Consider the following 19,875-nt stretch of genomic DNA (forward strand, 5'->3'; position numbering starts at 1 on the left):
CTGAATGATCTCCCTTGAATGAGCCCCTACTGGCCCACTGAGGGTGATTTGGGGGTCACCAAAGGGAGAGATGGTTGGAGGCTAGAAGACGGAAAAGGGGCTTTTGCTAAATCAGCATTTTCGGACTCCTCAGCGGGCAGAAAGAGGGAGTCGGATCGAAGGCTCCCTAGCACCCGCCACCCAAATCGGAGGTGAGGACTACAACTCCCAGCAGCACCCGCGCCGGACGCCCCGCACTCCCCGCCCCGCGGCCTCTGGGAATTGTAGTCCCCGCACCCGCAGGGGCGGCGCCCGCGTGTCTCGCCCACGCGCGAGGCGGGGGGACTAGCTGGGGATCCCGGGCGGAGCTAATGTGTCCCCTTTCCCTGTCCTCCTCTCCGTTCGTGGGAGCCGCCTGGCCCTCTCGCAGAAGGGGAGCACCCCCATTCGGGAATAGGATCCTCAAAATCTCTGCAGAGGGGGCGGGGGCGACGCTGACACACCGGCCTGGAATGCAGTCGGGTCATCCCGTCTAGCCACCATCCCGCGGCCCCGCCCGCCGCCCCACGCGGTGCGGTCCCCGTGGGAAGGGGCCCGCGCGTCACCCCACTCGCCCATCTGCGTCCACGTGCTGCTGTTTACACGCTCCCCGGGGCGGAGAAGGGGCGCTGCTCGGGCCTTCCGCCCCCTTTTCCGAGCTCACCGCCTTCGGGGGAGAGCCCCCCACCCGGCACTAGCACCCACCCGCGCCTGTGGACCTGGTAGCTCAACCTTCCCGCGCGCCCCGCCCCACGCGTGTCCCGCGCTCGCCCTGAGGCCCCGCCCCGAGAGTCGCGGGCTCCTCCCCCTGGGTTTCCCGCGCCCCCAGAGTCCAGGAGTCCCGCCCCTAGCTGATACGCCCCCCCCGGAATGCCTCCCCCCTCGAGCCTCCATTTTCCCCCATCTCTGTCGCTCAAGCTTTCAACGTCCGAGGCAGCCGGGAGCCCGGGAAAAGAATGTAACCCCGAAAGCACTGGCCTGCCCACCGGGGCGCTTACCTGTCTCAAGTTTCCAGCCCAACTGCGCTTCCTGTCCCTTTAAAAGTTCGGGGGGCTAAAACGGAGACGGTCCCTTTAAGGCGACGCTGGAGCAGAGAAGATCGGCGGGACGGAGGGGGGTCCTCGGGGGCCTGCGCGGCCCGAGCCCCCGCCGGGCGGCAAAGCGACGGCCTCCGCGGATACTCTGGGCAGCACGAGTGTGCCTCGGTCGTCGGCTCGGTTCAAGTGGACATTGTCTGGGGTTCTGCGCGGAGAGCGGGCGGGTTCGGAGCGACACCCCCCCGCCTCGCGTCACTTGGGCGCTGCCCGGGAAGGCCACGCCCCCTGGGCTCCACGTGGTCCGTGGCGGGCACTAGTGACCCGCGGCCCGGGCATGGCGGGGACTTTGGCTGGCGGTGAGTCACTTTCAGGCGGTGGACGCGGTGCAGGGCGGGGAGGATGGGGTTCCCGGGAGTCCCTGGATCCCCGGGCGCGCCCGGTCCCCTGGGGAGGGGCGCAGGAGCCCCGGGGACTAAGAGGTTCTCTTGGGGAGCAGTCGGTGGACCGAGGGGCGCCCCTGGAGCGCAGGAGCGCACGGGGGGGGGGGGGAGACACCCGCTTAGGGGATCGGCGCGCTTAAGAGGTTGGGACCCCCTGGAAAGCGGGGCGCCCCAGAAAGTCCGACCCCTTTTATTTTTCTTCGCAGGTGCTGCGCGGTTCTCTTGCCCTCCTGATTTCACAGCGGCGGCCTCGGAGCCCCCTCGTTTCTCCCTGGAGGCCTTAACGGGCCCTGATTCGGAACTCTGGCTGATCCAGGCCCCCATCGACTTCGTCCCTGCCTGGTGAGTGGACCGAGACAGGACTACCCCGGTGATCAAACACTACACTTACTTGGTTTTAGGGGTCGCCCCCAACCATAATCTGGGGCTGCCCCCGTTAGCGTTTGGGGACCGTGCGGAACCCCTATTTTCCTGCATGCAGAACCTTCCCTCAAGCCCTTTGAGCTGCTTCCCTGGCATTTTTTTGTTTTATTTTGTTTTGTTTTCGGGCCACACCTAACAAAGGTGCTTAAGGCTTACTCCTGGCTCTTCCCTCAGAGATCACTCCGGGAGGGGAGTGGGGGAGGGGGGAGTCAGACGGACCCTGTGGGATGTTGAAGATGAAATCGGATCAGCAGTGTTCAAGGACAAGTGCCCTCCCGGCTGTACTGTCTCTTGGATTCCCCGGCACTTTCTGGGTGAAGGGTGGGATTTAGATGGGCATTCCTGAGAAACCCAGGAATGAGCTCTTCCTGGGTCACACCAAGAAAACCTGATCCTGTTTCTCCCCTCCTCCCCCTTCCAGCCTCAATGGACGCCTGGTGCCCCTCTCTGGCTCCCAGCTGGTGAAGGGCAAAGTGGCGGGAAAGCGGCACCGATACCGCATCCTCAGCAGCAGCGGCCCTCGGGCTGGGGTTGCCACCCTGCTGGCCCCCTCAGCAGAGGCTGGAGGGGGCCTCACCTGTGCCCCGGCCCCCCAGGGCAACCTAAGGATCGTTGAGGGTTGCCAGGAGGCCACTTCCGGGATCCCCCTGCAGCCCATTCCAGCCAGCCCTGCACCTCAGATTCCCGAAGGTCTGAGGCCCCGGTTCTGTGCATTCGGGGGCAGCCCTCCAGTCACAGGGCCTGGGGCAGCCTTGGCGCTGAGGTCTCCTGCCTCGGGGAAGAAGAAAAAGAAAAGGCATCAGCCAGAGGTCGTGGCTCCTGGGGAGCCGGCGGATGGGCATGGGGCCCTGGAGGTGGACGCAGCTCTGGGGACACCAGAGATGGTGGCCGGGAAGAAGAAAAAGAGGAAAAAACAGCAGCTGGAAGGTCCGGAGGGGGTGGAGTCTCCGGCCACAGAGCCCCTGGGGCCCCTGGGGGCACTGAGCCCAGTGCCCCCCAAGAAGAAGAAAAAGCGGCGGCACGGAGAGGCAGAAACGGCCGAGCTGGAGCCTGCAGGGGTGATGCCAGAGCCAGACGGGACCAGGGAGCAGCCCCGGCTCCAGGAGGAGACAGAACTGCTGGCAGAGCAGGGCCCGTCTGCCCCCAAGAAGAAAAAGAGACAGAAGGGCATGGAGGGGGTGCCCAGGGAGTGTCACCAGCAGCAGATGATGGAGCCCCAGGAGGAAGCTGGCACACAGCCATCCCCCAAGAAGAAGAAAGAAAAGGGGTGCCACGGGCTGGTGGAGCCAGGCACCGGGGCGCTGGCGCCCTGCCGGGAAACGATGGAGCCAGAAGGGACCTCCCCGGCCCAGGCAACTGGGCCCCGCACCAAGAAAAGGAAGAAAGACAAAGGACCACAGGTCTCCGGGGAGCCCCGAGAGGGGAATGAGGAGCCCGAGCCCAAGCCCCCCGGAGCCCCTGGGCCTCAGGCAGCACTGTCACCTCCCAAGAGGAGGAAGGAGAGGAGACACAGGGGGCCTGAGGCAGGACCCGAGGCCAGTGGGCCTGGAGGGGAGGCGGCTCCAGAAGAGGGGGTTCCCGCGGGGCGAGAGAAGAAGCGGAAGAAGAAGCTGTGGACAGATCCTGGGGAGCTGGTGATGGGACTCAGCTGAGCTGCCCCCTCCCGCCAGAAGGCAAAGAAGCCCCTTCTCAGGCAGCCACACACCAGACAGACAGACAGGCCCCACAAGTGCTTTATTGCTGCAGCGGGCACTCCCTGGCAGCAGGGTCCGGGGGCACTTTCAGGAAGGGCTCGTGCAGGACGTCAAAGAGCCTCCGGGCCTGGAGGGGAGGGGTTGGGGGAGAAGGAAATTGATTAAAAGGGTCCTGGCAGCTGTATCTGAGTGGACTTCAGGTTCTTTTGAGGGGGGGTGGGGGCTACCCTGGCCTGTGCACCGGGGGCTGGGAGCTGGGCTTACCACCCCCTCCCCAGGCTCATTTTCCTGTTATACAGTCCCAGGGCCCATAATCACAGCACTGTGGACTCCGGGGCCAGGCTCTGGGGGCTCCCTCCTGCCCCCCGGCCACCTGCCCAGACCCAGAGGTCGTACCTTTTGGGGCCCCAGGCCCGGGCACAGGGCCAGGTCCTCCCTCGAGGCTGCGATGACTTGCTGGAGAGACTGAGGGGTGTGGGGTGCAGAGTCAGGCATGGGGGGCACCCACCCACCCCCACTGGGCAGCCCAGGAGCTATCCCCAGGAGGAGGCACAAGGGGGAAGAAACCAATGCAAATAGGGTGCCTCACCCCAAAAGTGGCCAGGAGAGTCTGGCTGTCCGTTTTGTTGACTGACTTCACGGTGGTGAGACAGTCGGTCATCTGCAAGCAGAGAAGGGCTAAGGAAGAGTGTCCGGCGGGAGGGGTCCCTGGGCTGCAGGCTGGGGGCTCACTGTCCTCCCATCACGTCCCCGCCCTGATGCTGAACCCCAGGGCCAGACATCCGGGCCATTGCTTGCACAGCTCCAGAACTGGGCTCAGGGTGGCCACGGTCCTGGGTTCTAAAGCCGTGGGGCTGAGCCCGCAGCTGATCGCAAGCAGTGTGACCCAGGAAAGTGGACCCTGGGCAAGGGGATTCCCAACCTGCTCACAGGGGTGAGTGGGGCCCTGTGGCCTGGGTGTGGGCCGTGGCCCTGCTCGACCCGGCCTGGCCAATCCCAGGCTGGACACTTGGGCCAGTGAGTCTTTGCCACCCGGATTCCTGCACAGAGCAAGGATCTGGGCCAGGTCGTCAGGCCTGAATTTCTGTTCAGCTAGTGGGGAGGCCCCCAGCTGTGTGACCACTCCCAACCTGAGTGGTCCTGGGCCAGAAGATTTCCTGGGAGAGGCATAAGGGGGGGCACCACGCTGTACTGCCTGGACCAGTGCCAAGCCTTCACTTGGCAGCTCTGGCCAGTGGGGGGGAGACAGATAAGCTGGGAAGGGGAACCCCTCTGAATCAGCCCAACTCAAGCCTACAGGAAAACCAAAGAGCTGTGTGTGCCTCCTCTAAAGCCACCTCGTCTCCCATATCTTTTTCTGACGGGGGCACTAGACACGGCCTAAGGAATCAGAGAGAACTTCCTGGAGGAAGGGGCATCGGGCTTCACTGAGAGATGGGTTGGGCAGGTAAAGGACAGGATGGCTGGGGGTGAAGCTGGGGACGGCCCCAGAAGGGGCCGCAGGGCGCTCACCCGGGAGATGAAATCCTGCTCCAGCTTCTCCATCAGGAGGTCTGCGGGCTTCTGTTCATAGGCCTTGTAGGTCTCCAGGTAGCGGCCCGCCTCCTCGGCGCTGGGGTGGGGAGGGGGGGCAGGGTTTAGGTTTTGGTCACGGGGCAGTCCCAGCTACTGCTAGAAGTGCCCAATGTGAGTAACTTAGAAAACCAAAGTTCCCAGCCTCCCCCTCCTGCTGTAGGCAGAGGTGGTCTTATTTATTGATTTATTTTATTTTGCTTTTTGGGTCACACCTGGCGATGCTCAGGAGTTACTCCTGGCTCTGCACTCAAGAATTATTCCTGGTGGTGTTCAGGGAACCATATGGGATGCCAGGGATCGAACCCAGGTCGACCACATGCAGAGCAAACGCCCTACTCACTGTACTACTACTACTACTCTGGCCCCTGGCCAGTTTCTGGCCTCCCCACCCGAGTGGTCCTGGGCCAGAAATCTCCCTTCTAGGCCTTAGCTTCCCCATCTGTGAAGTGGGTAGATGGCAGATCCATAGTGATGGGGTAACTTAAACCTGGCACTTCACAAAGTCCATTTATAAAATATCTGCTGGGACTAAGGAGATGGTGTGAAGCACAATGATCTGCCCATAGAAGTCCCGGGTTCAATCCCTGGCACTGATTGGTTCTCTCCCCCCACTGGAAGTGACTCCCAAGCTCCATGCCTAGCGTAGCCCCTTAAATTCCATGGAGTGTGTCGGGGGGGGGGGGCAGAATGATAGTGAGTGTGCACCTGGGTGGCCCAAATTTAATCTCTAGCACCCACTATGGTCCCTCAAGCCCTGCCAGGAGTGACCCCCATAGCACAGAGGCAGGAGTCAACCTTAAGCACCGCCACGCATGGCTCCGAAACAAAAACAGACCAAAAAAGCAAGTTAGGGGCTGGAGCGATAGCACAGCAGGTAGGGCGTTTGCCTTGCACGCAGCCAATCCAGGTTTGATTTCCAGCATCCCATATGGTCCCCTGAACACCGCCAGGAGTAATTCTGAGTGCATGAGCCAGGAGTAACCCCTGTGCATTGCTGGGTGTGACCCCCCCAAAAAAAACCCAAGTTATTCTGGAAGGGGAAATCCAGACCCCTGCTGATCTTCCAACCAGAAGCACTCCCTGGTCCAGCACAGGGGCACAGGGAGGTGTTTTTCAATTTGCAAAGGGAGAGGTTAGAATTGAGCGTCCTTCTGAGGGGATGTGGTTGCCACTGCTGAATCGTCCAGAACTCAGGTTCCACCCATGGCCACGAACGCTCAAGCCAGGCCCTGCTTTTCTGACGCGTAATTAACCATTTCAAAAGGAGCTGAACAGCTGAGTCACAGAGCGGGTCTCTGTGGGAACTCGGACGTATCACTGGATGCTTTACAGGAAAGTGCCAATCTTTCTTTTTAAACATATTTTACTCATTTGTGGAGTATAGAATAACATCACGTGAGGCTGACACCCAAGGACAGTAGATACAGGGGCCAGGGGGATTGCCCATAGCTGGAAGCCTGCTTCATGAGCGGAGGGGAGAGGCAGATGGAATAGAGAAGGAATCACTAAGAAAATGATGGCTGGAGGAACCAGTCGGGATGGGAGATACAGGCCGAAAGTAGATAATGAACCAAACATGATGACCTCTCAGTGTCATGCGTGGCAAGCCATAATGCCCAAAAGTAGAGAGAGAGTATGGGGAATATTGTCTGCCATGGAGGCAGGGGGAGGGTGGGAAAGGGAGGGTATACCGGGGATATTGGTGGTGGGGAATGTGCACTGGTGGAGGGATGGGTGTTTGATCATTGTGAGATTGTAACCCAAACATGGAAGCTTGTAACTATCTCAGTGATTCAATAAATTTTTTTAAAAAATTAAAAAAAAGGGGGCTGGAGAGATAGCACACCGGGTAGGGTGTTTTTGCCTTGCATGTGGCCGACCCGGGTTCGATTCCCAGCATCCCATATGGTTCCCCGAGCACCGCCAGGAGTAATTCCTGAGTGCATGAGCCAGGAATAACCCCTGTGCATTGCATGGTGTGACCCGAAAAGCAAAAAAAAAAAAATTAAAAAAAAACATATTTTACTTTGGTGGGGGGAACAACACTGGCAATAGTGAGGGCTGACTCCTGGCTCTGCACTCAGGAATTATTCCTGGAGATATTCAGGAGACTGTATGGGATGCAGGGATAAAACCCAGGTCGGCTGCATGCAAGACAAGTGCCCTCCCCATTGTACTATCGCTCCGGCTCTGCCTTTTCTCTGAGTAGAGAGGAAGCAAATCAGCATTTGTCCAGGGGCATCTAATCCGCCTTCAAAATTGAGCAAGGCGAAGGCAGGCTTGAGTGGTGGTGGGAAAATTCGAGCAAAACAATGCCCAAAAGCAGAGAAAGAGTATTGGGGAAACTGCCTACCACAGAGGCAGGGTGAGGACTGGGATGGTGTGGGGGATATACTAGGGACACTGGTGGTGGAAAGTGTGCACCGGTGGAGGGATGAGTGTTTGATCATTGTATGGCTGACTCTCGAACATGGAAGCTTTGTAACTCTATCTCACAGTGATTTTTTTAAAAAAAAAAAGCAATGTGGAGTTCATGCCCAATCCAATCAACTTAATCAATGGCTGAATAAATAGCAGTACTCCTACATTAAAAAAAAAATTGAGGGGTTGGAGGAATAGCACAGCGGGTAGGGTGTTTGCCTTGCACGCGGCCAACCCGGGTTCAATTCCCAGCATCCCATATGGCCCCCCAGCACCGCCAGGAGTAATTCCTGAGTGCAGAGCCAGGAGTAACCCCTGTGCACTGCTGGGTGTGACCCAAAAAGAAAATTGAGCAAGACAGCAACATGGTTGAAATAATTTTGGTTTTTGTTTTGAGCCACCCCAGGTGGAGCTTGGGGGATCATGTGGGGTACTGGGGATGGAATCCCTGGCTCGCACCTTCCAAGGGAGTGTGTCACAGGGCCAGAGATAGCACAGAGCGTAGGGCATTTGCCTTGCACACGGCTGACTGGAGTTCGATCCCAGGCATCCCATATGGTCCCCAAGTACCACCAGGATTAATTCCCAAGTGCAGAGCCAGGAGTAAGTCCTGAGCATCGCCAGGCGTGACCCAAGAAGCAAAACATTAGAAATAAAAAGGAGCACGTCCGTCTTGGCAGTGATCAATGATTTCTTTTTTTTTGTTTTTTTTTTTTGCTTTTTGGGTCACACCCAGCAAAGCTCAGGGGTTACTCCTGGCTCTTCACTCAGGAATTACTCTTGGCGGTGCTTGGGGGACCATATGGGATGCCGGGGATCGAACCCGGGTCGGCCGCATGCAAGGCAAACGCCCTACCTGCTATGCTATCGCTCCGGCCCCGATCAATGATTTCTTGAAAGAAGATTCATTTATCTCCATCCCTTTTCCCTTTTTTTTTTTTTTTTTTGCTTTTTGGGTCACACCCAGCGATGCTCAGGGGTTACTCCTGGCTCTGCACTCAGGAATTGCTCCTGGCAGTGCTTGGGGGACCATATGGGATGCCGGGGATCGAAACCGGGTCGGCCGCGTGCAAGGCAAACGCCCTACCCGCTGTGCTATCGCTCCGGCCCCCCTTTTCCCTTTTAACGTTTATTTGCCACACATGGTGGTGCGTGGGGCTGACGCGACTCTGTTCTTTGGGGTCACTCGTGGCCAGAGTCCTGCTGCAGTTGGGTTGGCAGCTGTACCTCCTGGACGGGGAGTGAGTGCCCCAGCCCACGCGTCCTGCAGCTGCCCCATTTTGTACACTCTGACATAATCAGGATCTCTTTCTACATCGGCACTAAGTTCAACCTCGTTTAGGGAATGATTGCAAAAGATTCCAGGTCAGCTGGTGAGGAAGCCAAGCATTCCCCACGCAGGGCCCCCCTCCTGCCACACCCTTCCTGCCCCACTCATGACTGGGCAGATGTTCCCTGCAGCCCCAGGGCCCAGAGTACCCGCACCAGGTTAAGGATGTGCACAGATGGGACTTTGCCTGAGGGAGGGGCCCAGGTTTGATCCTTAGCACCACGGGGCACCAAGCACCTGAGGGTGTGGATCAAAAGTGGAGGCCAGGAGCTGGAGCGATAGCACAGTGGGTAGGGCGTTTGCTTTGCCGGGTTCAATTCCCAGCATCCCATATGGTCCTCTGAGCACCGCCAGGAGTAATTCCTGAGTGCCTGAGCCAGGAGTAACCCCTGTGCATCGCTGGGTGTGACCCAAAAACAAACACAATAACAAATGGAGGCCCAGGCCAGAAAGATAATCCAACGGGGGAGGGTGCCTGCCTTGCACGCAGCCCACCCAGGTTCATTCCAAGCAGACCCTATGGGCACCGCCAGGAGTGATCATGAGCACAGAGCCAGAAGTTACCTCTGAGCATTGCCACGTGTAGCCCTCCTCAAAAGGGGGGGTGGGCAGAGTGAGAGTACAGTGCGGAGGGCACCTGCCTGGGACATGGCCCCCGGGTTTGATCCCCGGCTCTGCCAGGTCCTCTGAGCCCCACCAGGAGAGGGCCATGAGCACAGAGCCAGGAGTAAGCACAGTCAGGTGTGGCCTAACTGCACCTATACCCCCCAAAAAAAGATATTATGGCGCTATTCTAGGGCTGACAATGTTGAACTGCACATATGAAACGGGGGTCCCTGGCAGCTGGAGATAGTGCACTAATGAGGGGACCTGTCTGGATCCCGGCACCACATGGCGCCTGAGCATCATGGGGTGTGGCTCTGCCCCGCCCAGCACCCCCAGGACCTGGCACTGAACCACTGTCCCAAATGGCTGAAAATTGTCTCCTGACCACTGCTTGGAAGGTGAAAAAAGAGAAAAAAAATTCCTGAGTAGCATCACCAGCACCAAATTGTTTTTTTTGTTGTTGTTTTTGTTTTGTTTGTTTTTGTGCTTTTTGGGTCACACCTGGTGATGCTCAGGGGTTTCTCGGGCTTTGCACTCAGAGATCAATCCTGGCGGTGCTCAGGGGACCATATATGGGATGCTGGGAATCGAACCCGGGTCGCCCGTGCAAGGCAAACGCCCTACCCACTGTGCTATCACTCCAGGCCTCAGTTTTGTTTTGTTTGTTTGGGGACCACACCTGGCGGCTCAGGGCTTCCTCCTGGCTCTGTGCTCAGGGGTCCCTCCTGGTGGTGCTGGGGGGACCATCTGGGGTGCTAGGGGTGGAATTTGGGTCGACCTCGTGCAAGGCAAGCGCCCTGCCCACTGGACTATCACTCCGCCGAGCATTCAAATTTTCAGAAAAGACCCTACTGATGGATGGAGAAACTGAGGCCCTGAGCGAGGCTGTGCCTGGAGCAGGGTCACCGAGCAGGGAGGCGGAGGGGTGGGGCAGGGGCCACTCACCTCCAGGCCAGGATGAGGGTGCAGTCGGCCAGGATGCACATCTTGGCCAGTTCCTTGAGGGCCTGCTGTGGGTCTTTCTGCGAGAGGAAACTCAGGCTGAGAGACATGGGCAGAGCCAGCCCAAGTGTCTGACAATTAGGGCTGCCAAAGCTTCCAGGAAGCCCAGACTGCAGCCAGGAGACAGCCCGCACCCTGCTCTCCTGGGGTTCAGAGTCTGCAGGGGACACGCCTACCTGGAGTGAAGACCCAGAGCGGTTAAGGTGGGAGAGTTGGAGAAGGAGTTGGGAAATCGGGGAGGACTTCCTGGAGGAAGGGCCATCTGCATGGGGCCCAGAGATTATGAGGAAGTGTGCAGGAGGCCAAGGAGAGCAGAGTGGGGGATTCCAGACAGGTGCAAAGAGCGGAACGTGTCATTCAGTGAAGAGCAGATGCACAGAGAGACGCCTGGGGAGGGGTGTGGTAACCCAAGCCCAAACAGACCCCGGAATCTGCTTTAAGGAGGCCCTCAGGTGGGTGGTTAGGGTGGAGGAGATGGATGCCCGTGTCCCTGCCCCATGGAACCGAGGTCCCTGACGGGAGGGGTGGAGGGAGGTGCACCCTCTGTGCTTCCACAGGGGCTGAGCCACACCCCTGGCAGCCCATGGCCTCATGCACCCATTTCCCAGATGGGGCTGCTGAGGTGCCCCTGCTTACCACATCCACCTGCACCAGCAGGACCCGCAGCGCGAAGTTCTTCCCCAGGCTCTGCAGCCGCTCATGGATATAGTCAGGGTGGAGATTGTGGTAGCGGAGGCTGGGGAGCGGAGGAGCAGAGGGAAGGAGGGTCAGTGTCCTGAGTCCTGAAGAGTCCAGCAGCCTATCTTTGCAGGAACCCATCCCCAGCCTCCTCCCTCAGGCCCAGGAGTCCATCCCCAGCCTCCTCCCTCAGGCCCAGGAGTCCATCCCCAGCCTCCTCCCTCAGGCCCAGGAGTCCATCCCCAGCCTCCTCCCTCAGGCCCGGGAGTCCATCCCCAGCCTCCTCCCTCAGGCCCGGGAGTCCAACCCCAGCCTCCTCCCTCAGGCCCGGGAGTCCATCCCCAGCCTCCTCCCTCAGGCCCGGGAGTCCATCCCCAGCCTCCTCCCTCAGGCCCGGGAGTCCATCCCCAGCCTCCTCCCTCAGGCCCGGGAGTCCAACCTCAGCCTCCTCCCTCAGACCCAGGTGTGCATCCCCAGCCTCCTCCCTCAGACCCGGGAGTCCATCCCCAGCCTCCTCCCTCAGGCCTGGGAGTCCAACCCCAGCCTCCTCCCTCAGACCCTAGAGTCCATCCCCAGCCTCCTCCCTCAGGCCCAGGAGTCCAACCTCAGCCTTCTCCCTCAGACCCAGGTGTGCATCCCCAGCCTCCTCCCTCAGACCCAGGAGTCCATCTCCAGCCTCCTCCCTCAGGCCCAGGAGTCCAACCCTAGCCTCCTCCCTCAGGCCCAGGAGTCCATCCCCAGCCTCTCCCTCAGACCCAGGGCCCATCCCCAGCCTCCTCCATCAGACCTGGGAGTCTGACCCTTAGTTTCTGTTGTTGTGGGGGGCACAGGGGGGAGCCCGACTCACCTGAGGAAGAGGGCGCAGGTGCTCTGGCCCAGCACGTAGTCGGGAAGCACCTCGCCGAATTCCCAGGGCACGTTGCGCACGAACTGCAGCACGGGGTTGCCCCGCTGGGCAGGGTAGAGGGGCAGAGCCATGACTCGGGCTGACCTGGGACGAGCCACCCGGGACCCCTGCTTGCCCCCCACCTCTTGCTGGCCCCGGGTCCCCTCCGCCCCCCACCTCTTGCTGGCCCCGGGTCCCCTGCAGCTTCACATCCCCCATCGTCCTGGAAGGACCCAGGAATCCCTCCCAAAAGCCTGAGCTTCGGAGAGTTCTCAGTATCATACACGTCAAGCGTATTTGGCAGCTCCTCCAAAACTTCCCGCCCCCTAAACCAAGCCTGCCCCCATGCAAAAGGCCCTGGGAGACAGGGCATGCACCCCACACACAGAGCGATGGGGTGCTCTGCACTGCACGTTTATGCCCCCGTTCCTGAGCTGAGGGTCTGACGGGGGGAGCAGAGAAGCAGGCTTGTGGTGGGGGATCTGCAGAGGTGCACATCTGCCGGCAGCTGGACTTCCCGAGCACCTGAGTGGGAAACAATTCCCGACCTCCCCCACCCTTCGAGGTCTCACCTGGCGGGGGCTCACGATGATGCTGCCGGACTTGGCGGCGGGTTTGGGCGCCTGGTTGGGGGGCTCTGCCGTGGGGAGCTCGGGGGCTGCCGGCAGCCGGGTGGGCGCAGGCACTTCAGGGGGCCCCGAGAGGGCATACTCTGCATAGCTCTGGGGGGCTGGCGCAGGTGAGGGGTCTGTGCTGGGAAGGTTCCGGGTGGATCTGAACAAGGGCTTAGCCTGGGCAGAGACACACGACAGGGCAGCGGGTAGGGCGCTTGCCAGGCACGTGGCTAACCCAGGTTCCATCCCTGGCACCGCACAGGGTTCCCCAGCACCGCCGGGGGGTCTTTCTTTTTTTTTTTCTTTTTTGGGAGTGTCACATCCAGCATCTCTCAGAACTTACTCCTGGCTTTGTGCTCAGGAATCACTCCTGGCGGTGCTGCGGGGATGCCGGAGATCAAACTCAGGTCAGCCATGTTCAAGGCAAATGCTCTACCTGCTGTCCTATAGCTCTGGCCCCAGGGGTCACTTCTAAACTGAGCCAGGGTCAACTCTTGAGCACCTCTGGGTGTAGCCCAACAATCCCACCTTCCTCCCTCAAAAAAATGTCCCTTGCTCCCTGCCTCAGGGTTCCTCCTTTGCCAACCTGCCCAGCCAGCCTCTACTCACCCCTGCTCCCCAGCTATTTTCTTGGCCCCACCTTCCTGTCCTCTCCCTGATGGCACGTCCTCGCTCTCTCCCTCCCCACTTTCACATCTCACTGCAATGTCACCTCCTCAAGAGGCCCTCCCTGATGACCTCCCGAGGAAGGCTGCACCTGCGTCTCACACCCTCTGACCCTGGCCCGCTTGCTCTTGCGTCACGCATTGCTCAGGGACGGGGACACGTGCTCCGGCATGTGTCATCGGGCGAGGTTTCTGTCATGTGTCAACCAATGTGACACCATACCTGGTGACAGGGGGTAGCTCCCTGTAAAGCTGCTTTTGGGGTGAGGGGCAGTGTTCAGGGGGCTGTGTAGGCGGAGCAGGCACTCAGGCCTTACAAAGCTTCTTAAATTGGGGGTTGTGAGCCCCTATGGGGTCGGTGAGCTGCGTGTGGGGGTAGTGAAAAGCTGGTCTTAACTCTCTGACAATAAATATCTCGCCTGTGTACCTACTTGACGTGCCTATATCTGGGGTTCAGAAAAGGGTTTTTGTGAGGAGTAGAAGTTTAAGATAGCAAACTCACAGCGTGCTCCTGGTTTTGTGCTCAGAGATCACTCCTGGGGGCGCTCAGGGGTGCCAGGGGGGACGGGAGATAATACAGCAAGCAGGGAGGGCATTTGTTTTGCATATGGCCAACCTGGTTTTGATCCCCAGCATCCCATAAGGTCCCCTGAGCACTGCCGGGAGTGACCCCTGGTCATTGCCAGGTGTGGCCCCCAAACAAAACAAACCAATAGAAGATTGTCATGAACACCACCAGCCCCTCATTCCCTGCAGGAAGGGGCTCTCCGAGTTGCCAAATTCTTGAGTTTTGATTGGAAGATGCCCTGGTACAGACTTTTTTTGCTTTAAGTGCAAAACCTTCTACTGCTCCAGTGTCAGCCATCCATGGGTGCCCTGTGAAACGAGAGTGCTGTGCACAGAAGTCTCACCTGGGAGCTGAACAGAGCACAGCGGGCAGGTCACCTGCGCCCAAGTGCGAGTCCGGGCACTGCCTATGATCCCCTTGAGCATTGCCAGGTGAGGCCCCCAGAACAAAATTAGAGCACATTCGGGGCCTCTGTGGCGCTGCCAGTCCCTCCCCTGCCTTGGGCAGTCTTTTAGTACCACCAGGATGTTCTCCAGATGGGGAAGCGGACGCAACTGTCCCTTCAAGACCACCCAGGCCCCAACATAGCCTGGCCCACACTGGAATCCCACGGAGCCCTTCCACGGGTCCCTCTTCCAACAGCCCACCTCCTGTCCCCGGGGGACACCCCCTCTCCTCGGCCTACCCTGGCCGGAGGGATCTCTTCCTCATCCAGGGGAATGAAGTACTTCTTCCTGGGGGGTGGCCCTGGGGATGGCTGCACACCCTCCTCATCCATCCCTAGATCTTTCAGGGGCCTGAAAAATGAAAAGGTGTTGGCGGGATGGGGTGAGACACCTACATCTGCAATCCCATCCTGGGCATCCCCTCATTGATGGCCATTTCCCCGCACCCCCATCAGAAAAACTCCAGGGTTCCGGTTCTAAACAACCAACACTTTGGAGACCCAAGTGACAGTACAGCGGCGAGGGCATTTGCCTTGCACGTGGCTCACCCGGATTCTACCCCGGGCACCGCATATGGCCCCATGAGCACTGAGCCAGGAGTGATCCCTGAGCATAACAAGCTCTGAGCACCGCTGGGTGTGGTCCAAAAAGCCAATAACAATAATAATAACAACAATGATGACGACGGTGATGATGATAAACACCAGCACCCCAAGTTTCAGCACGGGGCTCACCCCGCCCCTCCGGCCCCACTTTCTTTTGGCCCCACCCCGCCTTCCGTGGGCTTCCCCTCGCACCTCGATGCTCTCCCCTCGTTAAGTCACTGCACCGATGGTCTCAGTGGAGCGGGAACTCACCTCCCTGTACCCCGCGCCACCAGGAAAAATAACACACAAGGAATCGAGGTGTTCCCACCTCCGAGGCGGCCAGCACGGCCCTGGGCCCGCCGCACTTCCGGCCTCTCTAGCCGCCGACTTCTCTCTCGCCGTTCCCCGGAGGGGGTGGGGCATCGGGAGGAGCGGTCCCCTTGTCGCTTTCTATGGTCCTGGAGGACTGTGTAGGGTTGGGCTCCGAGCCCTTTAATTTCAAGGGCTATATTTCGGGAGCGCCTTTTATCCGCCCGGGTTTCGGGCGAGGCTCCGCGCCCGAGAGGTTGCTGGACATAAAATGAGCTCCCTTTTTCTTTCTACTGGCTTGGCTTGGAATTCCAGATCGGCCATTGATCCCGCCCCAGACTCCCAATTCATTCATTTTTTTTTTTTTTTTTCCCCACAATTTTCCCTCCTGTTCCCGGGACCGTGTTAGTTAGTGGTGACCAATCGTAGCCCCGCGCCGCCTCCTGAACCTTACAATCCAGGTGGAAGAACAGCCCGGTTCCCTTGCAGTGCCAACACGGAGTGGGCAGGGAGAGGCCAAGGTGGGGGTGGAGGGGAACGAGCCCAGCCCCAGGGCTCTCTCACTAGAGGAAGGGACATCTGAGCAGAGTCCCGGCTGATGAGTTAGTGTTAGTCATTTCCTGCAGGGCTAGTATCACACTGTTCTAACCGGCAGCTCGCGGCGATTACTAAGGGGAGAAAACATTCTCATGACTTTATTGGTCTGATAGATTTTGTCTTAGGTGACGGGCTTGCTCATATCCTCTGCTCATTTTTCTCATGCGGTTTGTATGCCTTTTGTTTATTGCTATTAATTTGTAGGAGTACTTGTGGATTCCGATTCTCATTCTTAGTCAGTTGTATATATTCCAAATATTTCCTCCTCGTGTGGAGTTCTAGTTTGACTTTATTTGTTTATCCTGTTCCCAGTGGTACTATTCCACCTTCCTCATACACCAAATTTCCATACACACACAGGTCTATTTAGGATATTTTGAGCGTTGCCTTGATCTCTATGTTCCTGGTCTCCATGCCATACTGTTTATTTTGATTTGTTTTGATCTCCACCGGGAAAATTCCTCCCTCTTAGCTTCAAACAGTCCAACCATTCTTGTGACCATTTTCTCTTTTTAGAAGAATCTTTTGCACCTGCTTTTCTAGTTTCCATGAAAAACCTTTTTTGGGGCAGGGGCTATGATTAAAGGGGTAGTATTCATGTTTAGTATATATATATTTGAGGTGCAGAGCCAAATCCCTGAGACCACAGCCTCTCACCATCTCCTGCTCCCCCCACCCCAGTGTTTAGTGTTTAGTGTTCTATGAAGTGTTTAGAAAATTTAAAAAAAAAACACTTTTGGAATGGGACAGAAGAGGTAGTGCAGGGGTTAAGGCATTTTCCTTGCATCTCCCTGATCCTGGTCCCATCTTGAACATTAAATATGGTCCCTGAGCACCACCAGGGTTCACTCCTGATCACAGAACTAGAAGTAGCCCCTAGTCCCCTATGGTGTGACCCCAAAACAAAAAATATTCCTGTTGGGATTAAGATGGGAATTTCATATAAAATAACAGAATGGGAGACTAACACCCAAGGATAGTAGAAATAAGGACCAGGAGGATTGCTCCGTGACTTGGAAGTCAACCTCACATGCTGGGGGGAAGGGCAGCTCAGAGAAGGGACCACCAAGTGAAGGATGCTTAGAGGGCCCGCTCAGGATGGGAGATGTGTGCTAAGTAGACTATAGACCGAACATGATGGCCACTTAATACCTGCATTGCAAACCACAACACCCTAAAGGAGAGAGAGAGAGAGAGAGTAAAAGGGGATGTGCCTGCCACAGGGGGGGGGATGGAGGGGTGGGAGGGATACTGGGAGCATTGGTGGTGGAGAATGGGCACTGGTGGAGGGATGGGTACTTGATCATTGTATGACTGAAACGTAAGCACGAAAGTTTGTAAGTCTGTAACTGTACCTTACGGTGATTCATTAAAAAAATTTTAAAAATTAAAAATAATTTTTAAAAAGACAGGAATTCCATTGAATTAGTGGTTCCATCCCAGGAAGGTGAACACCTTGTTCATCTCCATAAAGATATCCTGTGGCCTGGCTCTGGCTTTTATTACTGGAAAGTATTTTAGGGGAATTTTAAAAAAATTGAATCACGGGGCTGGAGTGACAGTACAGCGGTTAGGGCATTTGCCTTGCATGCGGTCGACCCGGGGTTCAATTCCCAGCATCCCATATGGTCCCCCAAGCACCACCAGGAGTAATTCCTGAGTGCTGATCCAGGAGTAACCCCTGTGCATCGCCAGGTGTGACCCAAAAAGAAAAAAAAATTTTAATCACAGTAAGATACACAGTTACGAAGTTGCTCATGATTGGATTTCAGTCATACAATGTTCCAACACCAGTCCCTTCACCAGTGTACATTTACCACCACCAATGACCCCAGCTTCCATCCCGCCAGCCCCATCCCTGACTCTATGGCAGGCGTTTCTTTTCTCTGCCTGTCTGACCATGTCTCTATCTCTGTCTGTCTGACTCTCTCTGCATTATGGTTTGCAATACAGATACTGAAAGGTTATCATGTATATCTCTTCACTTACTCTCAACGCTCAGCTCTTGTCCAGAGTATCATTTCCAACCATTATCGTCATAGTTGCCCTTTCTCTAACTACCCTTGGCCCCGCACACACATGTGGCAGCTTCCCGTCAGTCCCCTATTTTTTTTTCTTTTAATTTTTTATTAGAGAATCACTGTGATGTACAGTTACAAACTTCTGAACTTTTGTGTTTGCGTTTCACTCATACAGTGATGGTTTGGGGAGAGGATTCTTAATTATATAATCAGTCCAAAGAGATGGGACAAGGTGTACTCCAAGTCTCACAATCACCCTGGGGGGGGGGGGGTTGGGGTCAATATGTCATTTGACGGTGGTGGGAGCTAAGGTCGCAGAGACAGAGAGAAGGACCGGTGTGGGGGTCCCGGGACTGTGTGCGTGTGACTTGCCACTCAAGCCTGCAAGTCGGCCTTTCTCCGCCAGGGGGCGGCCGCTCCCCACGGGAAACTTCACGGTGTCCGGGCCGCGAGCGCCTCTTGCAAGAACTCTGGGCGCGTGGACCCCTCCAAGTGGCCGCGTCGCGATCCCTTTGCTTCTCCCGACTCGGTCCAGAGCCCCCGCAGCCCCAAAGACCTGCGGCCGACGGATACTGAGCCTTAGTGGGAGGTGGCCCGGGTGGGGGCGGGGCCTGCCCTCGGTCCCGCAGTGCGGTTTTATTTTCCCAAGTTTTATTCCCAACTCCACTTCAACTTTCCGACCCCCAAATCCCTCCCTGATCCTTGGGGGGCGGGGGGGGGCGCGGGAGGTTTGGGGTTCGACTCTCTACATCCGTCTTCCCGGAGGCAGCCCGAGTTCTGGGCCCTGCCGCAGCCCTGTGGCCACGGGGGACCCCTCGTTCCAGTCCGACCGCAACCTCGAATCTCAGCCCCCGGGGTCCCAAGGCGTCCGGGGGCGGGTGGGGCGAGGAGGGTGAGCTTGGGGTCCCCCGCCCCCGACTCTGCCGCGAGCGAGCGAGGCTCCGGGCGGCGGGGAGCCGGCTGGAAGGCTCTGGAAACGGGGCGCCGCAGTGCCCGGCCGGTGTCCCCACCCGCCTCTAAACTTAGCCGCGGTGACGCGTGGCGCGGCGGCCGCTGCGGGGCCGGGACGCGGGGGGCCCGGGCGCAGGGGGGGCGGCTCCGCTGGGCGCGCCTCTATTTATAGCGCCCCGGGCCCGAAATAGAGCGGATCCGAGCGGCCGGGATGACGCGGGAGGCGCGGGGGCTGACTCACCCGGCCCCGAGCGGCGGCCCCCGGATGGATGGGGGCCCGGGGACGCTCCCTGCCCGCCGGCCCGAACCCGCACCCTGCTCGGGCCGGCCCGGCCCGGCCACACCGCGAGCGGCGGCTGCAGGAGGCTGCGGTTGGATCAGAGGTGGGACTGACCCCCACCTGTCCCCCGCAGACAACTAACTTTCTAGAAGAGGGGAGAGGAGAGAGCGGGTAGCCAGATGCAGGGGTTCTGGTGGCTAAGCTGCGGTCACAGTACTTGGTCCCCACCTCCTCTTGTGTGGGGTCCCATTCTCTAAATTAGCGTTTATTATTATTATTATTATTATTATTATTATTATTATTATTATTTTATTTAAAGAGTGTCTGAGGGGGCTGGAGGAATAGCACAGCAGGTAGGGCGTTTGTTTCGCACGCTATTCACAAGCATTCGATTCCCAGCATCCCATATGGTCCCCTGAGCAGCGCCAGGGGTAATTCCTGAGTGCATGAGCCAGGAGTAACCCCTGTGCATCGCCGGGTGTGACCCCCCCAAAAAAAAGCAAAAATAAAAATTAAAAAAATAAAGAATGCTGAGAGATAGTACTGCCGGTAGGGCGCTTGCCTTTCATGTAGCCAACCTGGGTTCCATCCCTGGCATCCCATGTGGTCCCCTGAGCCCCTCCAGGAGTGACCCTGAGGGCAGAGCCAGGAGCAAGCACAGCCCACACATGGACCCCAATCAAATGAACAAAACCAAGAACTAAATACAAAATTCTTTTTTCTTTTT

General features: G+C 57.9%; 2 protein-coding genes across 7 annotated transcripts in view; one reads left to right on the forward strand and one right to left on the reverse strand.

Moving 5' to 3' along the window:
• Positions 1-888: 888 nt before the first annotated feature.
• Positions 889-3,570, forward strand: POLR1G (RNA polymerase I subunit G). Its single transcript, XM_055146454.1, has 4 exons — positions 889-976; positions 1,097-1,411; positions 1,702-1,837; positions 2,340-3,570. Exons 1-4 carry the CDS (start codon positions 889-891, stop codon positions 3,568-3,570), a joined length of 1,770 nt encoding a protein of 589 aa, XP_055002429.1.
• A 63-nt stretch (positions 3,571-3,633) lies between these two features.
• Positions 3,634-19,875, reverse strand: part of ERCC1 (ERCC excision repair 1, endonuclease non-catalytic subunit) — a 34,598-nt gene continuing 18,356 nt past the window's right edge. For 2 of the 6 annotated variants that reach the window (XM_055145645.1, XM_055145640.1), the window contains exons 2-10: positions 14,643-14,754; positions 12,683-12,901; positions 12,072-12,175; positions 11,183-11,282; positions 10,490-10,566; positions 5,125-5,224; positions 4,202-4,273; positions 4,009-4,077; positions 3,634-3,739 (exon numbers count right to left, since the gene is read on the reverse strand). In XM_055145645.1, the coding sequence (XP_055001620.1) occupies positions 3,653-3,739; positions 4,009-4,077; positions 4,202-4,273; positions 5,125-5,224; positions 10,490-10,566; positions 11,183-11,282; positions 12,072-12,175; positions 12,683-12,901; positions 14,643-14,735 (921 nt within the window). In that variant the 5' untranslated portion in view covers positions 14,736-14,754 and the 3' untranslated portion in view covers positions 3,634-3,652. Of the gene's footprint in view, positions 3,740-4,008; positions 4,078-4,201; positions 4,274-5,124; positions 5,225-10,489; positions 10,567-11,182; positions 11,283-12,071; positions 12,176-12,682; positions 12,902-14,206; positions 14,266-14,642; positions 14,755-15,200; positions 15,429-19,875 lie in introns of those variants that run through there. The other 4 variants (XM_055145644.1, XM_055145642.1, XM_055145643.1 and 1 more) reach the window with 4 other exon arrangements.

Source organism: Sorex araneus, chromosome 8, assembly GCF_027595985.1.
Source record: "Sorex araneus isolate mSorAra2 chromosome 8, mSorAra2.pri, whole genome shotgun sequence".
Taxonomy (NCBI): Eukaryota; Metazoa; Chordata; class Mammalia; order Eulipotyphla; family Soricidae; genus Sorex; species Sorex araneus.

Excerpts from the sequence above, each read along its gene's own strand:
- POLR1G (XM_055146454.1), top strand. The coding sequence starts at position 889 with ATGCCTCCCCCCTCGAGCCTCCATTTTCCCCCATCTCTGTCGCTCAAG. Across the intron at positions 977-1,096 it reads CGGGAGCCCGGGAAAAGAAT|GCGACGCTGGAGCAGAGAAG; the intron begins GTAACCCCGAAA and ends GGTCCCTTTAAG. Across the intron at positions 1,412-1,701 it reads GGCGGGGACTTTGGCTGGCG|GTGCTGCGCGGTTCTCTTGC; the intron begins GTGAGTCACTTT and ends TTTTCTTCGCAG.